This window comes from Corapipo altera, unplaced genomic scaffold, assembly GCF_003945725.1.
Source record: "Corapipo altera isolate COAL_440 unplaced genomic scaffold, ASM394572v1 61, whole genome shotgun sequence".
NCBI classification, from domain to species: domain Eukaryota; kingdom Metazoa; phylum Chordata; class Aves; order Passeriformes; family Pipridae; genus Corapipo; species Corapipo altera.
Genome location: NW_020884910.1, coordinates 1,850,309 through 1,872,397, shown reverse-complemented (window position 1 = coordinate 1,872,397; position 22,089 = coordinate 1,850,309). Strand labels below are relative to the sequence as shown.

Genomic DNA, 22,089 nt, shown 5'->3' with positions numbered 1-22,089 from the left:
ATGGGACACAGCACTCCAGATGCAGCCTCACTAGGGCTGAGTAGAGAGGCAGGATCACCTCCCTCAGCTTGCTGGCAATGCTCTTCCTAATGCACTCCAGGATACCATTGGCCTTCTTGGCCACAAGAGCACTGCTAACTCAAGGACAGCTTGTTGTCCACCAGGACCCCCAGGTCCTTCTCCGCAGAGCTGCTTTCTGGAGGTCAGCCCTCAGCCTGTACCAATGCCTGAGGTTATTCTTCCCCAGGTGGAGGACCCTGCATTTGCCTTTGCTGAATTTCAGTTGGTTCCTCTCTGCCCATCTCTCCTGTTGGATCATGTTGAGGTCCTTCTGAAGGGCTGCACAGCCCTCTGGGGTATCAGCCACTCCTCCCAGATTTGTGTTGCCAGTGAACTTGCTGAGAAGGCATCTGTCCCTTCATCCAAGACATTGATGAATAACTGAAACAATACTGGGCCCAGTATTGAACCTTGTGGGACACCACTAGTGACCTCCAACTAGACTCTGTGCCATAGGGCACTGCCATTCAGCCAGTTCTCAATCCACCTCATTCTCCATTCACCCACTCCACACTTCCTGAGTTTGCCTATGAGGATGTGAGAGACGGCATTGGAAGCCTTGCTAAAGTTGAGGTAGACAATACCCATTGCTCTCCCCTCATCCATACAGGTAGTTGCTTCATCGTAGAAGGCAATCAGGTTGGTCAAGCATGATTTACCTTTAGTGAATCCATGCTGACTACTCCTGATCTCCTCCTTCTCATCCATGTGAAGAGAGATGACCTCCAGAATGAGGGATTGAGGCAAGGCTGACTGGCCAGTTGGTTACTTGGCTTTATGTTCTTCAGGACAAGGATTCTGTCTATTTGCCTAACTTCTTCTCTTACTTTAGGAATACAGGTTATTGAAGTTGGTTTTTTTCTTCAAAAAGAACTCCGCAAAGCTCTTCTGGACTGAGTGACACAAGCAGTCTAATTCTTGGAGTAACTTATCCAAAAGTTGTTACTTGTCTTCTTTCCAAAACATTAAGTTTTTCTGCAGCTTTGCTAGAGAAAAGTCAAAATTGCACGCATGCTCTTTCAGTAGTAATGGTTTTGTCTGTAAATCTACCGAGGTCATCACCTGCCACTTGTTTAGCAAGTTTAACTGTAAATAAATACATCCATCAATCAAAACATATTTCTCAGTAATCACTATATTCCCTGATATTTTAACCTTTAAATTTTCCTTGGCATTGCAGTTTGGCTTTCCCTGGCAGAGTGATAGTTCGTCCACTGTTTAGTTTAAATTTAGCTTGGCAAGTTTGCTATCCTCTCTTCCACAGCACTGAGCACGTCTTCACACATTTCAACCACTGCCAAATTATGTGTTTGGTGCTTTGTTTCCTGTTTGTACAGCGAGTATTTTTTCTGAGACCACTGCTGAATTAATTTTTGCTTATTGGCATTATGTTAATGCCAGATATGACCAAAATCTTGTTTTCTGAGTCACGGCATACTTTCTTTGAAAGAAAGTTTTTCTTTCATGTTCTCTGCATACTTTTTCTGGCTACAGTTACTGTACTTGGCTAGTGAAAGAACATTTCTGAATTTGCATTGCTTACTACCTACACATAGTGAGAGGTGTCAAACCTGATATTTTGCACGTCTGTAGTAGTGTACTTGTGCATTTACTTTAACTTGTATACTCAGGGCTCTGTTGTGCTCTTTGCTCAGCTCTCTCAGTACCATCATACAGAACTTTAATTGGAAGCCTGATATTAACAGGTTAATGGCAGGGTGCTTTGTGAAAAAAAGTAGGGATTGGAAATGTTCAACTGGCTGTCACTTTCCCTTCACCAATATTTTGTTACTCTTCATAGGATAATGCCTCAAATGAGGTAAATGTGTCAACCTCAAAGCATTTTGACAATTGACAAAGCAACATAATCCTAGAGATTAAATGTGTTGGTGCAGTGATCTCTGGGGAGACAGTTCTCTTACTAAGATTTTCTTTGCCTCAAAAACAAACAAAACCTCAAAGCAAAGCAAACTCCACTGAAAACCACAACGTGGTTTCAAAACAAATACCACTGACTGTAGGCAAGCAAAAAAGCCTTGAACTTTCTCCTTATTTTTCTATAAGATTTAGGGCAAGATTTTGAAACAAAATTAAAACATCTAACACTAAACCCCTAAATTTTTATTTAAAGCCCTTAAATGTGAGAACTGGTCATCAGAGTTGAACTTACACTGTTTCCCTCTAACTTTTGAATTCGAGACCTACTCCAATCAGCTTTATATACCCACAGAGCAAAGTGCACAACACTGTCACGCTGGGATGCTAGAAACTTCCTTCAAATTTGATTATTTCCAATTGGACTGACTCTTCTCTCCATGGGCTTACCTGCTCATGATTTTAATTTTCTCTTCTTGTTTGTTAAATTTTGTCACTATGAGAAGATTTGTGCAGTGTTGGATAACATGAGCTGGGAACAGTTCAAAGAACTCATCTGGGAGAAGTCAGTTGCTTATTAGAAAGAACTTTCATTAAAATATAAAGACAGAGAACAAAGTAGAGCTCAAAAATGAAGCATCTCTGATAAGGCATCATGACTTCAGATAGGGCAGAATTTTTTGTTAGAAGAACAGTATGATGAGAAACAAATGAACAGTTTGATGAGAAATAAGTATTTCCTATTTTAAAGATAGTTCTGTCTTAGAAATCTGTGACAAGGAAGAGAAATCTATAACAAGGAAGAAATCTTGCTTAACAAACCTCATTTTCAGTGGTAAATTCCAAAGAAGTTTGTGGAGAAACAGCTGATGAGTACTTCCTTGTGAATAAGCTCAATACTATCTCAGAAGAGATATGAATTTATCACTAATATGAAGCTGTCTGCTTTCCTGCAAGGTCAGAAGGAATATCAGCTTTATTATTTGCATTTCAGACTTATTTTCCAAACTTTGCCTTTGTCAAATTCTATGTCACCTCTATTTTCTGATGCTTTCCTTTGATCCCTTTCATTTCAGCCTGACTCAGCATAACAAACATCAAAAAGAAGACTCACTGCATATCAAACATCTGCCCTTATTCTGCTATTTATGACAAATTTTTAATATAACTCCATATGAACTACTTCATCAATGTCTAAGAGACAGCAATTCTGAGCTACAAATAATATGTGTGGTCTCATTTCACCCCTACAGGAAATGCTGTAGATGGGACAGGAGTACGATGAGATGTATCATGCAGAGTGAATCAATGCTTCTTCGTTACACCAAGCAACAGACTTTCTTAAAATGCTTCACCAAGGTTCAAAACAGTTACATAAGACTGTGAATTTTACAGACCAGATCTGCATGGCATCACTCAGGTGTGTGTGGGATTTCAAGGCTATTCTTTTTTTTGTTCTAAATCCAAGAGGTACAAACCCCAGTGCGTTCATTCAGGCCTTGCAATATCACCTAAAGAAGTCCAGACATCTAATACCTCCCATTCATTGTATAACAGTAACACCACCGATTAAAAAAGAAGGGTAAGAAGACTATGAACTGTAATCTAGACAAAGGACTGTTTTTGCTTAGTAAGCACTCCGATGGCAATGCTGCCTTCAGTGGAGGCACTAACAGAGCCCCTGTCCTCTATGAGGCTCCTTTATAGGAAATGGAATCAGTATGTCAGCAACTCCATCTTGAACTGGCCAATCAATTCTAAAAGGGAAGGAAGGACAATAATCATAAATACATAGACATCATAGCTTCCTCAGGTTTGTCTCACTGAGAAACTAGATTAAATAAGCCCCAAACTAAATACATCTCAAACAAACATAATAAACAAAAACTTTAGGAAAAAAAACTATGTAAGTGACTTTTTGGAACACATCTTGAGCCAGTGTCCTAGGTAAAATAAATAACTGGATCTTCACCATATTTCACAACACTCATTTGAGGGTCCATGTTCAGATACCAGGTTTGGTAATTTGTATTTCATAAATAATTCTGTGACAGATTAAGCCAAGACAGTCCCTCAGAAATGGTGTCACTCGGTAGATGAGCCCTTGGTAAAATGTTTTCCTGAAGACAGCTTGGATGAGGAACAGTGTAATGCTGAAGGGATGGATAATCATCTAGCCAGGATCAAGCACACCTAGACCTAGAATTCTTTTTTCTGTCCATCAGTTTAGTTCTCCTTTACTACAGACTAAGCTGGTTACATCTTCTCCTATCACCAGTGGATGTGGAGAACTACCAGCCATTTTCTATATCAATTCCCTTTGTAAAAAAATGTTACTTGCCCCACTCAAAGTGTCCTTGCTTCTACATAATGGCTGTGTTGCTCCCTATCTTGTTGGTTATGGTTTCTAAAAATTCTAGAGGTGCTGTTCACTCCTCTCAGGATATTCCCAGCTATCTACAACTTCAACACACAATGTCAGCTAAGGCTGAACATGGTCAAGTGAAAAACAATTATTTCCTGCATCTTTTATGCATATCCCAAGTTAATACATTCCAGAATAGGAATCTACAGAAAACATTACCTTTATCTGAAATTCAACTTCCTGAATCTTCATTATCAGTGACTTACTTTGTTCACTTACTTCTCACTGCTTTAACTAACCCTCCCAACTTTCTACTGGGTCGGGGAACTTGGAATCTCTGACATCTTTGTTGAAAATCTTCCTTTCCAATGAGAAGACAAAGGTGACTCCCATAATTTCTAGGAACCCTAGCAGTTAATCTAAAAATTACTGGCAATAAAGAAAAAACCCAGACTAAATGTATGATACAGACTCTGAAAATGGGGGGAAAAGTTCCGCACGTACTGTCTTTACCTGTAGATCAGAATCTTTGCACTGTGTATGATGGCACTGTTGCAGTTTTCTTTACTGCTCCATCAGTTGATCCCTATTTCCTTGCCAGCTTGTTGAACAAACAATATCCATATATCAAGAAGCTATCAGCCCTCTACTGGCATCTCCTGGGGTGAAGATGACCTGGAGTAGGGAGCATAACAGAAGCAGACAGCCCACACTGTACCATGCAAATCTGCTACTGCAAATTAAGGTCTTATTTCTCACTGTGTAAACACTGGATGTAGAGAGTTTAAACTGCAAACTGGCAGAGCTAACATCATCCAGGCCATGTTAAATAGGGTGCCAGTGCTTTAAAGGCATTCATGGCTGGAGCTGCATGCCCTTACCTGTTCCTCCGCCTCAGTTTCCAGACGCACCCAACTGGGTGTGTAATGGGGATGTGGACAGATTTAAGATCCTCTGCATAGGGCCCAAAGTGCCCCTGAAATGAGTAGCTAATTTATTTATTGTGGTAAAAGAAACTATGAAAGAAAGAGAACAATGTGGGGAGAATCAGTGCAGGAGCTGGGAGAAGAAAGCAAGGAGACACAGAAGGGGGACAAGTCTATCACCTGGATGATGACACTCCTGTCAGCTCACAAAGGTGGTTGAAGGTAAAGTAAAGCACACTTATCTGCTGCAAAACAGGTTTGACTTCCTCTCCCTGTAATGCCACACACTTCCTTGTGCTCCCTGCAGGGACAGCCCTGGCTGCCCCAGCCTGCCTTTCAATCCCCAGCCCACAGGGGAATTCACAGAGTTTGGTCCATTCTGTCCCTCACATGGTTGATAGAGTTGTCCGAGTGCTGTTCTCAGGCACGTCTGCAGTGACTCAAGCAGAATGGTGAAGCTGCTCCAGAACCTGGAACTCACTCTCAAGGGCCGCTCATTTCCCACTGCAGCCCATCCTGCTCACCAGCTCCTGCTGTCTCACCTCACAGTTCAGCACTGGGAAGATGGGGTGACTCTGCCAGCAGCATCTGCTCCTGACACCACTCGTGACATCCTCGTCATTTGTGATGGAACTCCAAGACCTTTAGCGAACCCAAGCAGTTCCAGCACTGGGCAGACACTGAGGCTTTACACCACCACTGCTGTTGTTCTGTGTGGAAGTAAACATCAAAATGCAAATCAAAGCTAGCTACTTAAATGGGTCACTTCAGTACAGGACAAAAGGGATTTGTTTGCAAAAGAAACTACTGCAATAGCCCCGTTGCTGATTTTGTAGTGAAGACAAACCGCACCCCTTTCTCAATCAAAGCAATTTAATGAGGGCTGGAGAAATGAGTAAAGTCACTGGGACCACAAAATCACCCACACAAGCAGTTTGTTTAAATTAGGGAATTAGCCGTGGGTAAGTGAGGACGGTCCAGTGCAGGACTGAGACCCAGAAAGGATTTGGAGAGGCTGTGAAACCAGTTCTCCAGCATCTGCTATCAAAATCACCAGCAGGCAAGAAGGCTCTGTCGCAGTTGAGACATCACAGAAAATTAGCACTGGCTCTGCCACTCCAGCACACTCCTGATCTCACCCAGCCAGTGCTCCAAAACATACCAGCTTGGTGACTAACTGGTGGATTCAATCAACAATGAAATCAACATCACTGTAAGCACTTCGGGTGGTCAGCTTTGGTGCTCTCATGAGTGTTTGTCACAGGCAAATCCTCTGAAAATGAGAGTTCTCAGTGAATTTACATGGAAACCACTTAATGTAAAAAGGTATTGTCACGGTGACTTGGCCAACAGTGTCAGCTACCTGGCTCTGTAGAGAAATCTCCCCAAAAAATCAAATTAGCTAAAGGTACAAGTTGTACTTGGCCTCTGAGGAAGGAAAAAAAAAAAAAAAATCATAATTCACTGCAGTGCTGATTCTGTTGCTCAGTCCAAGAGTACCACACTGATGGCACATTGCAGTTGGACAGTGCTGGGAAAGACTCCAATCACACTCGCCTGACACAGAGCAAAGGACACTCAATACGAACAGAGCTAATGCAACTCCCCACTGCTGAGCTTCCATGGGCAGACATCCTCTTTGCAAACATCAATCTAAAAAATATAATATTCTAAAATCTTTTAATGTGAGAGACACTTCAAAAGAGGCAAATGAAAGATGTGAGAAAGCTGAAAAAAACCCCAAGTTTTTTTTAGGAGAATTTTGATTAAGTAATAATTAACTTTCATTAAACAAAAGATTCTAGTTTTCTTGAAGATTTCCAGTCTTCACCTCAGAAAATCCTAGGCTAGAGAGATGCTTGAATCCTCTGCAAAAGTCATCTTCACCTTTGTCTGTACACAGAAATCATGGAGTAGACACATCTGACACTCAATGCTCTAATCTGATCAATAAATAAAAACACTGTCCCCATGGTTGTTTTTAAAAGGGGAGACTTTAGAAGGAAGGAGGAGACAGAGGAGTGGGATACATCAATACTTCCAGATTTTTTTCAGTGCTCATCATTTGTATAAAGGTTTGGCAAGTATCAGTAGGCAGACAGGTGCTTGCTAAGTGTTGATTTTGCACATGCCTGTTATTGCCATATCCAGATACCTACATAGTCTTCCAGTGACGGAGTATCCACGCTTCCACTGTCATATATCTGAACTGCAACTTGAACAAAGGCTTCATTTTGCACTCTGTAGTCCTGAAAGCTGTAGTTTAAAAATATAGGGCAATAGAAGAGCAATAGAAGAGTTAGCAGTAAAGTTTTGATCCTTTCCTATTAGAAACCAGGTTATAAAGAAGTAGCACAAACTCCAGCTATTCCTGAGGAAATGGATTAAAAAAAAAAGCAGCTTCAAGATGTTATCCTCTCAGTTGAGACACACAATCCACTTGAGCAGGAAATACACACAGATGGGGTGGACAATCAGTCCCAGATGTACCAATGACAAGCTGCTGACATTTCAGAATTTCCCTTTGAATAGCAGGTGCTGGCTGAATACACAGCAAGGCTAGAGCAGAGCGTAGAGAAAGAGCTTTTCTGAAGTCATTGCCTTGAATCACTGAACAGCAGCACTGCAGGAGACTGACTTCGAGCTGGTACATCACTTGGTGCCAACAGTAAGTGACAAAGAACAGAAAAACCAAACAAAAAACCCCCAACAATGCAAACACCTTTCTCAAAAAACACTTCAGATCATTTTAGATCTGGAGAGATTCATTATTACCAAAGCAAGAAGATTGCAACAGATTTGGCTGGGAAGGCCCACCTGGCCAGCACATGGTTCAACACACATAGTTTCTGCCAGGTCGACTTAGAAGGGACCCTTGAGTCATCCAGGACTCTCCTATCACTTGCACCCACAACATATTATTCCCTTTTGAAGTGGCAAACCGTCTCCTTTACACAACAAAGCAACTTTTGGTGTCTGCTCTTTGTTGCTTCTTTATTAAAGGAAATGGGATCGACTATTCTCCTGTTTTCAGTGATCTCTCCTCTAATACAAGCAGGAGCTGTCCTTACAATCACAATAATAAAACCCCTCTTTGCAGCTTCATTGACCAGTCCCTTCTCAGAATAGTTTGGAGCAGGGGGAGAGAACAGGAAAAACATCGACTTGAGGAAAAGAATAAGAGGCTGCTTCCTAAACTAAAAACTTAATTGCTCTGTGCAGCTTTCTGCTAGTCCTGCTTTCCCAGAGGTTTCACAGTGTCATCAGCAAAACAAACCCAAGCCTGTGAAGAAGGACAGTGTCATATAAAGGCATGTTTGAAAGGCAAATGCAGCTTGCTCACCTCAGATTTGGGGGACAGGACCTTTATGAGCTTCTCATAAGCACAAGAGGAGAATTCACCCACTTTCTTACACTGCCACTGTGATGGTGCTGTGAGTGGGGAGGAAGGTACCTGTGGTGAAGGAGCAGCAGCTGGCCCTTGCTATGCTACTCAGTACCATGCAGGGAATTCACATTAGAGTCCTGGGAGCTTGCTCCCATGCAGTGCCAAGAGTCCTCAGTTCTCACACTTAATCTGACTGGATTCCTCCTCCTCTTTTGCTTCTCCTTTTCCTTTGATATGCCTTCACTTTCACTGGCCCATACAAGAATGTTACAGATGTGTCCCTTTTTCTCTGTGATCACAGACACACAACAACATCCCTTTTTTTCACCTGTTTTCATATAACTGCATGTATCTGCCTCATCCCTATTTTCATATGACTGTGTATATCTGCCTCATCCCTATCTCCAGCACTGAACCAGTATCAGTAGACATCTCACATGGTCAGACCACAAAATACCAAGGAACACAAATCAGCCTTTGATCTCACCACTTTCTTCCCCAGTTGGAGCACTTGTGCCTGAATTTGCACATATGCATGTGACCACAGATATATACACACAGCTCAAGATCCTCTTGAATGCAGCCTCTGAACCTGGCATGAGGCTCTGACAGTGTGAAGGGCCTGTGCCACTGGGTCAGGAGCTCAATCATTATCTGTTAGTGTGCTCAATCGTCTCTCTTTTACAGAATTACTCCATCCTCGGTATCTCCTCTGACATCTCCTCTGCTGTTCTGTCCTCCAACGCCCTTTACTGGACCCAAGCCAGCAGTTTAAGAACTCTTCTTGCTCCCTTTATACCTTGAGCAAAGCACATGGCTACAAAGGAACATAGTGATACACAGATCCACCATCCCAGAAAACAGACCAGCCTCCTTTCTACGTGAAATGTGCCTCTCACCAAGATCCACTCTGATGAAGAAATCTTTACACAAGAGTGAAACAGAAAAAACCCCACCAAACCTGAAAGGTGACCCTCTTTTTAGTTAAAATGGTCCAAACTAAGGCTCAATTAAAGCCTCTTTTCTTCATTCCTGGGCAGAAAAAACCAGAAACATTTATCTTAGGCACAGACACAAGAAGGCAGTCTTGGTTTTGCTGATACTTAAAATGATCAAGAAAGGATAGACAGCATCACTAACATTCCCTTTTCTCCCCATAATAATCCTTCCTTTGGAAACAAGAAAGTTAACATTTGAAAACTGAGATTTACAATTCAGAAAAATAAGCATCTGATACAAGGAGAAAGAAAGAGGGCACAGGATTTCCATTGCTCAGATCAAAATCACACAATACAATTATTCTGCCAGCTCCTGAAAAATAAGACAAAACCCAACAAACTATTAGATAAAAACATCAGCAGTGTTTCCTCTCCAACTGCAGAATAACAACTCCAGTCCCTTTGACCCAAGCTGAGGTTTGTGTGCCCTAGTAATTCTGGCACATGAGGAACATGAGCAGTTAGGCCTTATCTAAATCAGAGATAATTACACTGAAAAAGCATCATATCAGTACAGATCAGCAGCACAGATTTTCATTTACTCTCCGTTACAGCACAAAAGTATCACATCCCCTCTCACAACGTTACACCTGGCTCAGACATTGCAGAGAGGGAAAGAAGCTGCTTAAGGAGGAAAAGTGAAAAATTACTCCAAACCAGGAGAAAGAGGATTATCTTGAATGGCCTGCCACTGCTATTTCAGTTATCTTTGTTTTCATCATCATCCTTGTTTTACTTTGTAAAGATTCCAATGATGATAACAAAAGAAGGAGGTTGATTCCTATCACATACTTCAGAAAAAAAAAAAAAAGATACAAGCAGATATACCTGATCTTCAAGGAAATCATGACAAGGGCTGTTTGCTGACCCAGCAAACACAGCCTGGGTAGAAACATTTACTGCGAAAAAAAGAAAAAAGGCACAAAGCAAAACAGAAAAACAGCCATGAGATAAAAGTGCCTGTATCTGTGTCACTGCCATCAAAGTGTCTCACAGAATCCTTGCCATAACAGAGACTTACTCTTATTGTCAGGATTTATTTCTCCTAACTCGTACTTCTTATATTAAGCATGGAGTAAGGAAACGAGGAGAGTTAAGGCCTCAGAATTAAACAGTTTAGTCTTGGAACATTGTTTTCTCGATATGACACGTCACCCAGTCTGGCTAGAGTTGCAGTAATTTAGAAGAAATATGTGCAGTTGTGAACTAATTAGAATTTATGGGGTGTTGTGCCCCCCAGTGATGAGCAGAAGAAAATTTAAAATTAATAGAAGCCCAAATCTATTATCTTTGTTTCTAGTGACATTTCCCTTAAAACAGTTACCTACACACTGGCTTTACTTTCCCCAGGCAAAATTCATTTTAGATCATTCCCTACCCTCCCATTAGATTCACGCAATGCTGAAAATTTCTGATTTTTTAGTTTTTATTATTTCATTTAAACATTAGGTTTTGGGCAAGATAGGAAAAGAGCAGCACCTTTTAAAAAAAACCTGATGTGTGTTATATAGGACAAACAGGTGAGATTTAAAAAAAGTTAAGTTTATATATGTACATATACACACATACACTAAACCAAATTAAAACCAAAAAAACTTGTGAGGAGGTTATTTTCAACAGGAGAGAAGAAAGCCTTATTTCACAGCAAGCAAAAGCACCACAAGTTAAGATTAGAGTGCACAATCACATGTAGTGCAGATACCAAACTAGCCTGGGTCCTGGAAGCAGTGTAGCTAGAGCAGCACAGAGCTCCACGAGGGCCATCTTATCCCACTCCTTGGCAGAAGCAAGTGCAGAGCCTGCACTCAGGAGGGTGTGCTGTGCAGGCACTCCCACAGCTGGCTGCTCTGCCTCCATCAATTTTGGCAGAAGCCACAAGATGTAGCAAACCAGTGAGGAGACCCAGAGCTAAGCTACAGACTGACTTAGCTACAGTATTTCCGTAACTGAGGTTTCTGAGTTCCCCCAGGTCTTTTGGGTGCTCCCTTGTAGGTACTGCCTACTTGGGCCACACAGCAGACAGCTCCTGATTATTTATTATTTGTGCACTGAAGTGCCCATTCTTGCCTACCTGCACCCTTTCCTATCTCTCTTTCACCCCACAACACCACTTCTATTTCCTCCAGGCTGACAGGGTAATAAAATTAGGAAGGGGCATGTACACCTAACTAAGGGGAATTGTCAACAACCAATGAAGCTTAAAAAATAATAGCAATTCTTAAAAAAACCCAATTAAAAAACCTGTTCAAGTTCTGCAGACTTCTGGCAGAGTTTGGTCATTTAGCCCAGAGGTCTTTGTCTTCGGGGCTCACAGGCTAAATTGCCTCCACTGGCAAGAAGCATGCAGTACACGATAAAATTCTGACTAAAAGAAAAAAGTAGTACAGGTTGGGAGGAGAGGAGGCTCTAACATGGAAACCCCAAAGTGCAGCAGCAGCACTTATGCTACCCGGTACGCTTTCAAGAGGGTGAACTCCTTCCTGTTGGTGCGAGCTGCCCAGATGAAAAGAGCAGCTGCCATGAACTGCAAAGGTGCCGACACACAGGCGAGGCAGAAGGACCAGCCAAATTCACCCCTCACGTCATCAGGCAGAGGCAGCTTCTTGTGGAGCAGCTCAATCCCAGCTACGTAGCAGCCAACGAGGCCCAGCGTACAAAGCCCTGGGGAAGGAAGCGGCAAAGCACAATGAGCTCACCCCTGCAGTGCTCTGGTGGGCACAGTGAGCTTTGGGAGGAGGATGGCAGGACAACTACCTGCTAGGAAATGCAGGACTCCAGTGGCAATGGCTGGGTAAAGGCTGCGACAGGCACAGGCACAGAGCCCAATCAGAGCCCCAAAGCACATGAGGCCGATGCTGACAAAGGGCAGGAGAAACTGCAGCCGCCAGAGATCTGAAAGAAACACACGAGTTTGCTGAAGATGTGCTAGAAACTGATCTTCTCTCACCATCTTACATTACCTTCTACCCATGTTGATGCTTCTTCACCAGATATTCTACATTCATAGCTAAAAAGGACCAAAGGCTCCACTGAAGTAGAAAGAACTTAATTTGTTAACTCCCAAATTCCTGTACTGCATTCATGGGCAAAGCTTTTGCTAACACATCTACATTTTCCTTTCAAACTTTGATCTACTGCCTGTGCTACTGTAAAAATAAATGCAGAGCAAGACACAGCAGCTTTCCTTACTAGTGACTGTATTTGAGAAGCATCTTTTTTTTTATTCTACTTGTTTATCTTCCAGAAGTGAAAGACACTTACAAGTCCGATTCAAATCTGTGCCACTATTGTGATTCCCAGGTTCAATGTACTTTTCCATAAACTGATCAGAGAGGGAAAAACTGATGCAGTTTGTAGTCATGTCGTTTTCTGGGAGGGAAAAAAGAAAAAGTTACTATTAGGTGTCTTCCCTTCCCTCTCCCCCCACCTTTCAAATCCTCCTTTCCCAATCATTTGAGCTGGGAAGCTCTTGAAGAGTTCTATTGAGAGAAAAAAATTATGTCTCAAAACAGATCTGTAGATGCCTTACTATGATGTAGTTAGCATTCAAACATGCAGCATCTTCAGGCTTAGCTGGGTTATCCACAAAACTGTTCCATGCTTGACAGATTGGGAAAGAACTGTGGCATATGATGCTCAACTGTGCTGCCACATATTCTTGTGCTCAGAGTCCCTTAAATAAGCTGTGCTTATCTCCATGTGCAGAATATAGTCTCATACTAAACATTTAATTCAAAAATGGGATAGAAAGAACTATTTAAAGAACAGAAAATATTTACTTCTTTACACTAAGTTTCTCCCTTTTTACGTCTCAGTTAGATTTTGCTTTGAGAATACTATTGAGCAGAGCTTGTTTAAATGTCTTCCAAAATAAGTATTTTCATGAGAGGAAAAAAAAAAAAGAATTTCACGTTTTTCTTTAGAAAATGTTGTTGAAGGTACATTTTTAAGAGGGTTCAAAATGAAGGGCTTCACACACACACACACAATAAGTACACAAAATCTACTTTGAAGCAATTAAAATAATTGTTTACCACACGTATTTTCCCCCAACCATTGTGAAAAATATTACTAATATTTCAGTCCATATCCATTCATATCTAAAATGTGCTGATGCAATAGTAGGATATTTGTGACATGCAAATAAAGTGAACGACTAGCTAAAAGGAGTGAGTTCCTCCTTGACAAAGTGGTATCTTTATTCCACTGCTGGATCCCAGGATCTGTCCTAAAAAGACAGTGACTGGTACAGCAGCTGTAACTGTATCCCAAGCCGGACAGCTGATGCAAAATAAAAATCAAGCTGTGTAAGACTAAATTTAGATCAAGTATGATGTGTCAAATCCAGAATCTGCAGTAGTGACAGCCACAGACCATTTTGCCTGTTGCTCCTTTAAAAATCTGGACTGTCTTTATTAAACAAACAAACAAACAAAACACAAGCTAGCCTTACAAAGTGGCAGGAATACGTTCTGAGGAAGTTAGCACATACCACCCCAGGCAAGCTAGGGAAGTGTTAATTGCTCTGGAGATACCTGGTGGGCTGTACCAGTGAGAGTTTTTGGGTACAGTGATACACCTCCGCCACAGTCCAACCGTGCCGTTGCACCGGAAGAGCGCATCTGTGTAGGTCTTCTCATCTGCATCTTTGCTGAAAAACTCCTCCCAGATGCTTCTACCAGCTTCACTAACATTCTCAGCTGGGGACAGGGTGTGGTATTCGTACCAGAAGTCGGTGCCAATGGAAGCTGCCATGTAGATGGTGGAGATGAGGCTGAGCACACAGGCGATCACCAGCGCTGTGGCAAACCGGTTATCCATCATGGCGCCCTTCCTGCGGCACGGGAGGAGAGTGACAAGTGAGCAACTCTTCTGATGGCACATATAAAGTTATCTTAGCAGGGCCAAACTCATTGCATCATCCCTCTTTCATGCAATGTCCTGTCAGGATACCCATGTCTTCCTCTTCCAACATGCTGGAATCAAAGAACACTGAGCAAATTTACAGTACCGGCCAGCGCACATTGGATCTGCGAGTTCAAAGTATGGATAATATCCCAGAGAGTGTGCTCTCCCAGCCACACTGCACTAGTGGCTCTCTCTGAAAGAGCAACTGACAGAGCAACACCAACTCCATCCCCAAAGCAGATGGCACAGCTCGCTGCCATTTGTGATCCTGATTGTAAGGAACGTCAGAGAATCCATCCACAGTGTCCAGGCAGAAGACTTATCTTTCCTTAGGCGATTACCAAGGGTAGAAGTTATTTTTAGCCTGCCACCCCATACGGCTTTCACAGCTTGTGTTTACAGCAAAGATAAGAACCACGGGCAGGCATGCCAAAAAAGCTCTTCCAGACTGTTCACTAAAGCCAGCCATGCCAAAGCACTGGAATGCCTTTAGGGAATCAGAGAAATGCATCTAGGCACTAGAGACAGAACATGAAGGAAGAACTGAAAGGCAGATTTGAAGTTATGGTAAATGGTGCACTAATGCCACAATACATACTGTGATATTTCTGAAGAACTACAGCAATGCAGGAGGGTGCCCTGCTCCATGGGAATAAGGTGATAAAACTGAAAGGCCTCCATATGCTCCCACAAGGACTTTGCTCTGCCTCCTTCTATTAGGGGTCATTTATGCCCTCCTTTGCGGGGCTGTGTTCACAAATGGCATGGATTCGGGGTGAAAGGAGGCATGGGAAAATACAAACACCACACACTTATGACAATATTGTGACTTTAATGAGCAAGTGATTGGTAACACATGAAATGTTTTGCGGATAATGCAATGCACCAGACGACTCCTCTCAGATGCCTGTTGTTCTCATGCAGTTTCTGTGCTTGATTAAATTTATGGATTACCATGAATCAGGCTTGATGCACTAGCCAGAAGGGGAAAAAAAAAATAAAAAAATCAATGGAAGCTAACTCGGCAGCTAGGCCCGTGGCAGGAGCTATCTAATCAGCTCTTGTCCATTGCTTGCTCTACCTCCCTTCTCCCACATACTTTGATCAAAATATTTTGGTCTAGTTTCTTTGCAAGTGACTGAACCGCAACTGGAAACAGCAAGTGCCTTAAAACTCAACATTCTCAAGGAAAGACACCAGTGCTCAAGTCAGACCTGCCAATAAGAAATTCTGAACTAAGAAACGAGGTGCAAATTAAAGCAGGGAGTTTCAAAGGCATCAGTGTTTGCTGTTAACAATATCATTCTTTTTCTTTTTCCTTCCATCTGCTCCTCTTTATCTGAAACTGGCTAACAAGGAGGAGAAATTATGTGTACCCATATCATTTCCTATGCTTCATTTGCATATTAAATGAGGCACACTCTTTGTAATATCCATCTTTGAACTGCATCCTTAGCAACAAGCACCAATAGAACTGATTTTTGGTGAACTGACAAGAAGCACCCATTTAAAATACTGCAAAGTTTGCATACCACAACTGCACTTAAACAATAATCCACAAGCTGTGAACTTTTATAAGCTAACTTAAATACTGAGAGGGAGAACACATCGTATCCAGGCTTATTTATCCAGAAAACACACAATCAAGACCAGACTTGGAAGCAAATTCTCTGTGCAGTGTTTAATTCTTGGTTATGTACTTCCATTCTCTTCTGATATCCCAGCATCTAGCTCAAGGAACACAGGGTGTGGGACAAGCAGGACAGGGAGAGAAGTACGTTGCTGCATAGATTTGGCCTCACCATTCACCCACCACTGAATTCACTGAGGGATCCCTTCCCCTTCACAAACATCTCACGAAGCAAACAGGGCATGTGGCACCTCCAGGGCCAAAGCTCCTGCCCAGCTGAGCTCAGAGCTGAGCAGATTCTCCACGAACCCACTCTCACAGCAAGCAGCAGAACAGGCTGGTGAGCAGGCTGGTCTGGATTTTCCACTCTATTGCAGTCACATTCACTGCAAGAGGAACCCTCTACAACAGACTCCTCTCTTTAGAAAGGGCTCTCTCTGGGTGGAGGGATCACAAGAACCTACAAGCTCCATCCTCAGAGTGGTGTCTAATGAAAAAGAACGTAAACAGGACATTAGTGGGCCACTGATCTGCTGTCATTGCCTCTCAGTATAAATGCTTATAATAACAAAGCCCTATCAACTTTGTGCCTAACATACAGAAAGAAAAGAACTGACTCAAAAATCTTACTTTCAGACACAAATCCCCACTGCCAGGTACAGAATACTGCTGCTGGAAATGCCCCTATCAGACCACCATTAAAACACAACCACATCCTTCTGATCAGCCTCCTCTGTGCTGGCATACTGTGGACTTGGCAGAGCTGACGCCAGTTGGCAACCAAGAACAGATCATAAGCAAAATGAAGGGTTAATCCCCAAACAGTAAATTAAAGCACTGCCCAGCGTTCATTATTCACTTGCTAAAAGGGATGTGGCAATCTATTGAGGTTCAATCCCTGCAATGTAACTCCAGGCACAGGCAGAGAGCAGCTAATGGGGCTACAGACCCCAAAATCTAGTGGGTGGCTTCGTGTGGCATTTGTCCCAAAAAACACATGCAGATTTTCAGTATGGACAAGACAGTGTAAAGGCATGAGCACACCTCCAATTTCTTACAACAAAGGTCCCCTCAAGGCTTCTGCCTAACATTTCAACTGCTTACAGAAAAGATTAAGAACTCCACAACACTTCAGGCAAATTTTAAACTGGTTTTTCCTGCCACAGTCTGTGTAGTAGACTTGACTACCCTGCCCATTCACTGTGTATATCCAATGCATCTTCATGCACAGCAGACACATTCCCACTTAAACGAAGTGTCCTTTTAAAAGGCAGAACCCTCTGCCCCAGCCCCAGGCAGAGCTCAATGGCAGTCGCAAACACAGTCGGTAAGAAATAGTTACCAGAGAAGACCATGAAGAAGGACACTGCACGTTCACAGGATTATGCCACACTTTGCAAAAGGTTCTGTACAGAACAATGTGTAGGTGGTGCTTTGGAATAAACTTACTTACGAAAAAATAACATTACTGCCAAAGATGACATGAATTATAAAGACATAAAGACTGATTGCAAATAAAAATATTTTGTCTTTACAGGCTGTCAGCAAGACCCTTCATTGTTTTACAGAAGGTTTGTTCATATAGCACTGCCAGCACATTTTACTCTAACAGCAGAGGCTATTTCAAACAAGTCATGGCTGCAACTAAGCTATGCAACGAATCTAAGACAACATAAGGCAGTTGTAAACAGGTAGAAGTGCTTCACATGATATTGTAACCATTAAAGAAGCAAGACGTAAAAATTGTAAAAGTCCACCTCACAAAGAGAAGGCAAAGGCCAAACTGGCAGCAACATTCAAAGGAATGACTGGATGCACGCACTTCGTGGGGGGGGGGAAACAAAGAGGACAAGTCAGTAGAGCTGAAAGAGAAAAAATGTAGAACAGAACAAAAACAAGTATTCTGGCAAAAAATCAACTTAAGACTGAAGAATGGACAGCTTTTGTAAGAAGTTACTGTACCATGGCAGAAGGGAATACAAAAACATGAAGATTTTTATCTTGTTACTGTGGTCACTCCTTTCAGCCAACAGTGGGCCACCACATTTAAAAAACTCCTGTTACGTGACATCGCCAAAGAGGGAGGCTGCGTCCACTGACATTCTCTCGGGAAACACCAAAGAGGGAGGCTGCGTCCACTGACATTCTCTTGGGAAACACGCTTGCAATCTGACTGCTCTTTAGGAAAAGGGATTAGGGAGAAGGCCTACAAGAAGGTGTAAATGTGGTGAGAGGGCTGGCAACAGCACCGAACAGGATCGTCCTTTTCATATGGGCAACGGAAGGTTAGGAAAGATTGCTACCAAACACTTTTTTACCTTCGGCGGTCCTCAGGAGTCCCTCAGGACACGCAGCTCCAAAGATTCCAGGTGGCTTCAGAGGCACAGCGTTGGTTGTATCCTGTGGCCAGCAGAGAGCACGAAACGCAAACTTCCCTTCTGCCCCGACTGTGCCATTCATTCAGCTCCTTCCACACCACCAGCTCACAACAAGTGATCTAGAAGCAGAGAGCAAACCGAATGGTTTGGAGACAATTACTTAACTCCGAAATTATTTAACAGACACCTCTCAGTGCTATTCATTAAGGAAAAAAATACGAAGGGGAGGGAAAAACGACTTGAAAAACTCTAGGGCTTTTCACCACCTGCTGCACCAGGGCCAGCCCGGCCCTGGGGCTGGCCGGGCATCTCCACTGGGCGCGACCACCCCCGGGGGCTCGGGCCTCACAGGCGACAGCCCCGCGCAGGGGGGCGGCAGCCGCCGGCTGGCAGCCAACGCAAGGGAAGCGCCCAGATCCCCGCCCCCTCTGCCCCGTCCCACCGCCAGGAACAGCCCCGCTCCCAGAACCCACCGTCCGCCGCCGCCGCCTCGCACCCCCGGCCCGGCCCAGCCCGGCCCCGCTTCCGCCCGCCACGCCCGCCCGCGCGGGGCACCCTGGGCCATGTAGTTCTGCCGCCCCCTTCCGGAGGTGCCGGGCGGCGGCTCCACCACCGCGCCCGGCAGCCCGTTCCCATATCCAGCTCCTTTTCTGTGGAGGAATTCCTCCTCGTGTCCGTCCTAAACCTCTCCAGGTGCAGCCTGGGGCTATGTCTTTTTGTTCTGTCGCTAGTTACCTGGGAGAAGAGGCCGACCCCCACCTGGCTACAACCTCCTTTCTATTTATTTCTGTTTCGCTTGAGTGATTGTAAAAAAAAGGAAGGACTTGGGAAAACACCAAGTAAAGGGAAAAAAAAAAGAAATTCAGTAAAAATTGCAAAAATTTGTCAACACTGGTTCCACTCCCCAAACTGGACATTTCCCTGGTACATGAACCCACTCGAGTTGCAAGAGGACTCTTTAAAAAGTGTTTAACAACTCCCCTGGCAGAGATCACCCCACCCAGTTTTGATTTTACAAACCACCAAACTAGCAAACAAATACTCAGAAAAACCAGAAACATCCCAGGTTTTCATGCCACTGAGGACCTTCTGGGGAATTATCCCAACCAACTCCTCCACCAGAACAGCGAGGAAGAGTTTTTAAAACAATGTAAGAAGTTAGAATGGCAAAGGTGAAAGCAGTGATAGAAGAAACTTCTCTGACTTGGTGCAAAAAATGATTTTTTAATTAAAAAAAAGTACTAGAAGTAATATTATACTAAAGAAACCTCTGTCTATACACCCTACCTTTCCAGACCAAGGAACTTTCTCACCAACACCTCATAATGTAACTGTCTGCAAGGATGTATTTTGGGGTCTGACTGGGGTTTATTCTAGACTCCAAAATACTTACCATCCTTATAGAGGGCCTGGAAGAAAGCAAAGCATTGTTGATGAACCTCACAGATGACACAAGGCCTGAGGGAAGGGTAAATAATGACATGGAGAGGGCACTGGTACAGGGTGACCTGATCATTTCGAAGCTGGGGCAAGCAAACATGCATTTCAATAAGGTCAGTGATGAGCTCATTAATTTAAAAGCAACGAACTGGAGGCTCACTGACATGAGACTTTATCCTGAAAAGCACAAAATGAAAAGGAAAAATGTTGGTGAATTACCAACTGCCAAGATAGTGCTGTGGCCAAAAAACCCCTAACTTTCCTGCAAACTCAGATGTATAAACTGAGAAATAACAGGGAGGAAAGAAGTTGTATCACATCTGGAGTTGCTGGTGGGTGCTGAAATAGCATGTCTAGTTTTAGCATGTTGATAAAGTAGAGATAAACCTAAAAAGGTGTGTGAAAATCACTGAGCAATTAGAAAACCTCTCTCAATGAAATATATCACAGAAGATCAGTCAATTTAATTTATAGAAGAGGAGTTTATTTAAGGAGTTAATTTATTGAACTAAAGAGTTGCAACACCATAAAATACATGTAATGGGAATAGGAAACAAAAAAATCAGTAACAGTTCTTTCTGTATACCTGACAAAATGATCAGAGATTGAAGCTAGAAAATGTTAAAAGGAAAAAAACAAAACCTGTCCATATTCTAAGCCATAGGATAATTGGAACCATTTACTGTAAACCATAGTGAATCATCTAACATTGGCAAGTCTATAGGTTTTTCTCCTAAATGATCTAATTTTGTAAAAATGAGAATCAATTCTGGAAAATTTTGTAGCCATTGCTACTTTTGTTATTAAATTAAATTACAGTGGCCTCTTCTTTTTCATAATCTGCCCTGATCAATATGAATTGTGCAGCGGCTCAAAGCATCCAGAGGGAAGAGATGTGTTTTCATTTTCATTTTATTTATTTAAATTCAAATAATCCCTCCAGATTTCACTTGGATTATTTTTTTTTTTCTGGAAAAATACCCTCTCATATTTTACAAGTAACCCAATAAAAGCATTACAAATGAATGCACAGGGTCATTCCTTGCCAACAACAATCTTTTTTCTTTTTCTCTTTTTTTCACACTACTTCAGTTTACCTCAGCAGAACCATTGGCCAATCAGTTTAGTTACAGAACAGGATCATTTGGGAAGGTTATAAAAGTAAAAGTTTGCTTCAGTGTGCAGAAACAGTAGTAGTTTACACAGGAAAGTGTGAAAAGAATAATGCTGAGGGCTATAGCTTAAATGTTGTTCCTGCTTTTTATAAAAGTGAAATTTCTTCGATATAAGACCTGCATCATGTGCATTAGTAAGTTCTCAGGCAGTGACAGATAGTTTAACATCAGATTGCTGCAAGGAAGACAAACAAACACCCAGTATGTTGCAAAAAAAAAAATAAATTGTTTAGTAAAAAATTTTTGTCATTTTTCTTCTCACAGTCTAAGGAAATAAGTAAGTATGTATAGGAGGTGGCACCATCTGTATTAAATGAAGCTGATATAGCATGAGAAGAGAAAAAAACCCTTCATATATCACATTCACTTCAGGAGGTACTGATTCAGATCTCAAAAAGGTGTTCAAAAGTCTGTCTTTTTTCCAATACTACTCGTTAATTTACGAGATATTGTATCTCTCAACAAATGTTCTTTCTGTAATAACAAAAAAGGCAGTTTTAGTTTTTGTGTTTTAGGCACTTAGCCAGAGGGAGCAGAAAATCCCATGGATTCGTCTCAGACTTCCTTATACAGCTTCTGCCTTCTTTATTTTTCCTACTGTGGCACAGAACACAGTAGGATAAGAAAATCCTACTGTAATTATAATTTTCACAGAGAGAAGACCTTCTAGATGCACTTCCTCCAAATACCATGAATAGCAGTGGTGCATTTTAATTATACTCACTTAGGTCCATGGTCTGCAAACCTTTTTATCATGCACCCCATCCGTAAAAACTTTGTGAGCAGGCACCCCTCTAACATGTATGTATTTTTTTAGAATTATATAAATGTACTACTGTACCAATAGATTATGTACATTATAAAACGTATAGAAAAAATGAATTAAAAAATTATGAGATAATAAATATTTAAAAATTAAATGTACAAAAAATATCTTCTTCCTGCA

General features: G+C 42.2%; 1 protein-coding gene across 3 annotated transcripts; it reads right to left on the bottom strand.

Moving 5' to 3' along the window:
* Positions 1–11,014: 11,014 nt before the first annotated feature.
* On the bottom strand, positions 11,015–19,050 carry CLDND1 (claudin domain containing 1). 3 transcript variants are annotated; one of them, XM_027653661.1, is made up of 6 exons: positions 19,002–19,050; positions 18,469–18,647; positions 14,148–14,446; positions 12,874–12,981; positions 12,367–12,504; positions 11,015–12,273 (listed from the first exon to the last, which is right to left on the bottom strand). In XM_027653661.1, exons 3-6 carry the CDS (start codon positions 14,434–14,436, stop codon positions 12,053–12,055), a joined length of 756 nt encoding a protein of 251 aa, XP_027509462.1. In that variant the 5' UTR covers positions 14,437–14,446; positions 18,469–18,647; positions 19,002–19,050; the 3' UTR covers positions 11,015–12,052. The 3 variants fall into 3 exon arrangements, with proteins under 3 accessions (XP_027509462.1, XP_027509463.1, XP_027509464.1); XM_027653662.1 differs by having other exon boundaries at positions 18,998–19,021; XM_027653663.1 differs by lacking the exon at positions 19,002–19,050 and adding an exon at positions 18,795–18,813.
* Between the last annotated feature and the right edge of the window lie 3,039 nt (positions 19,051–22,089).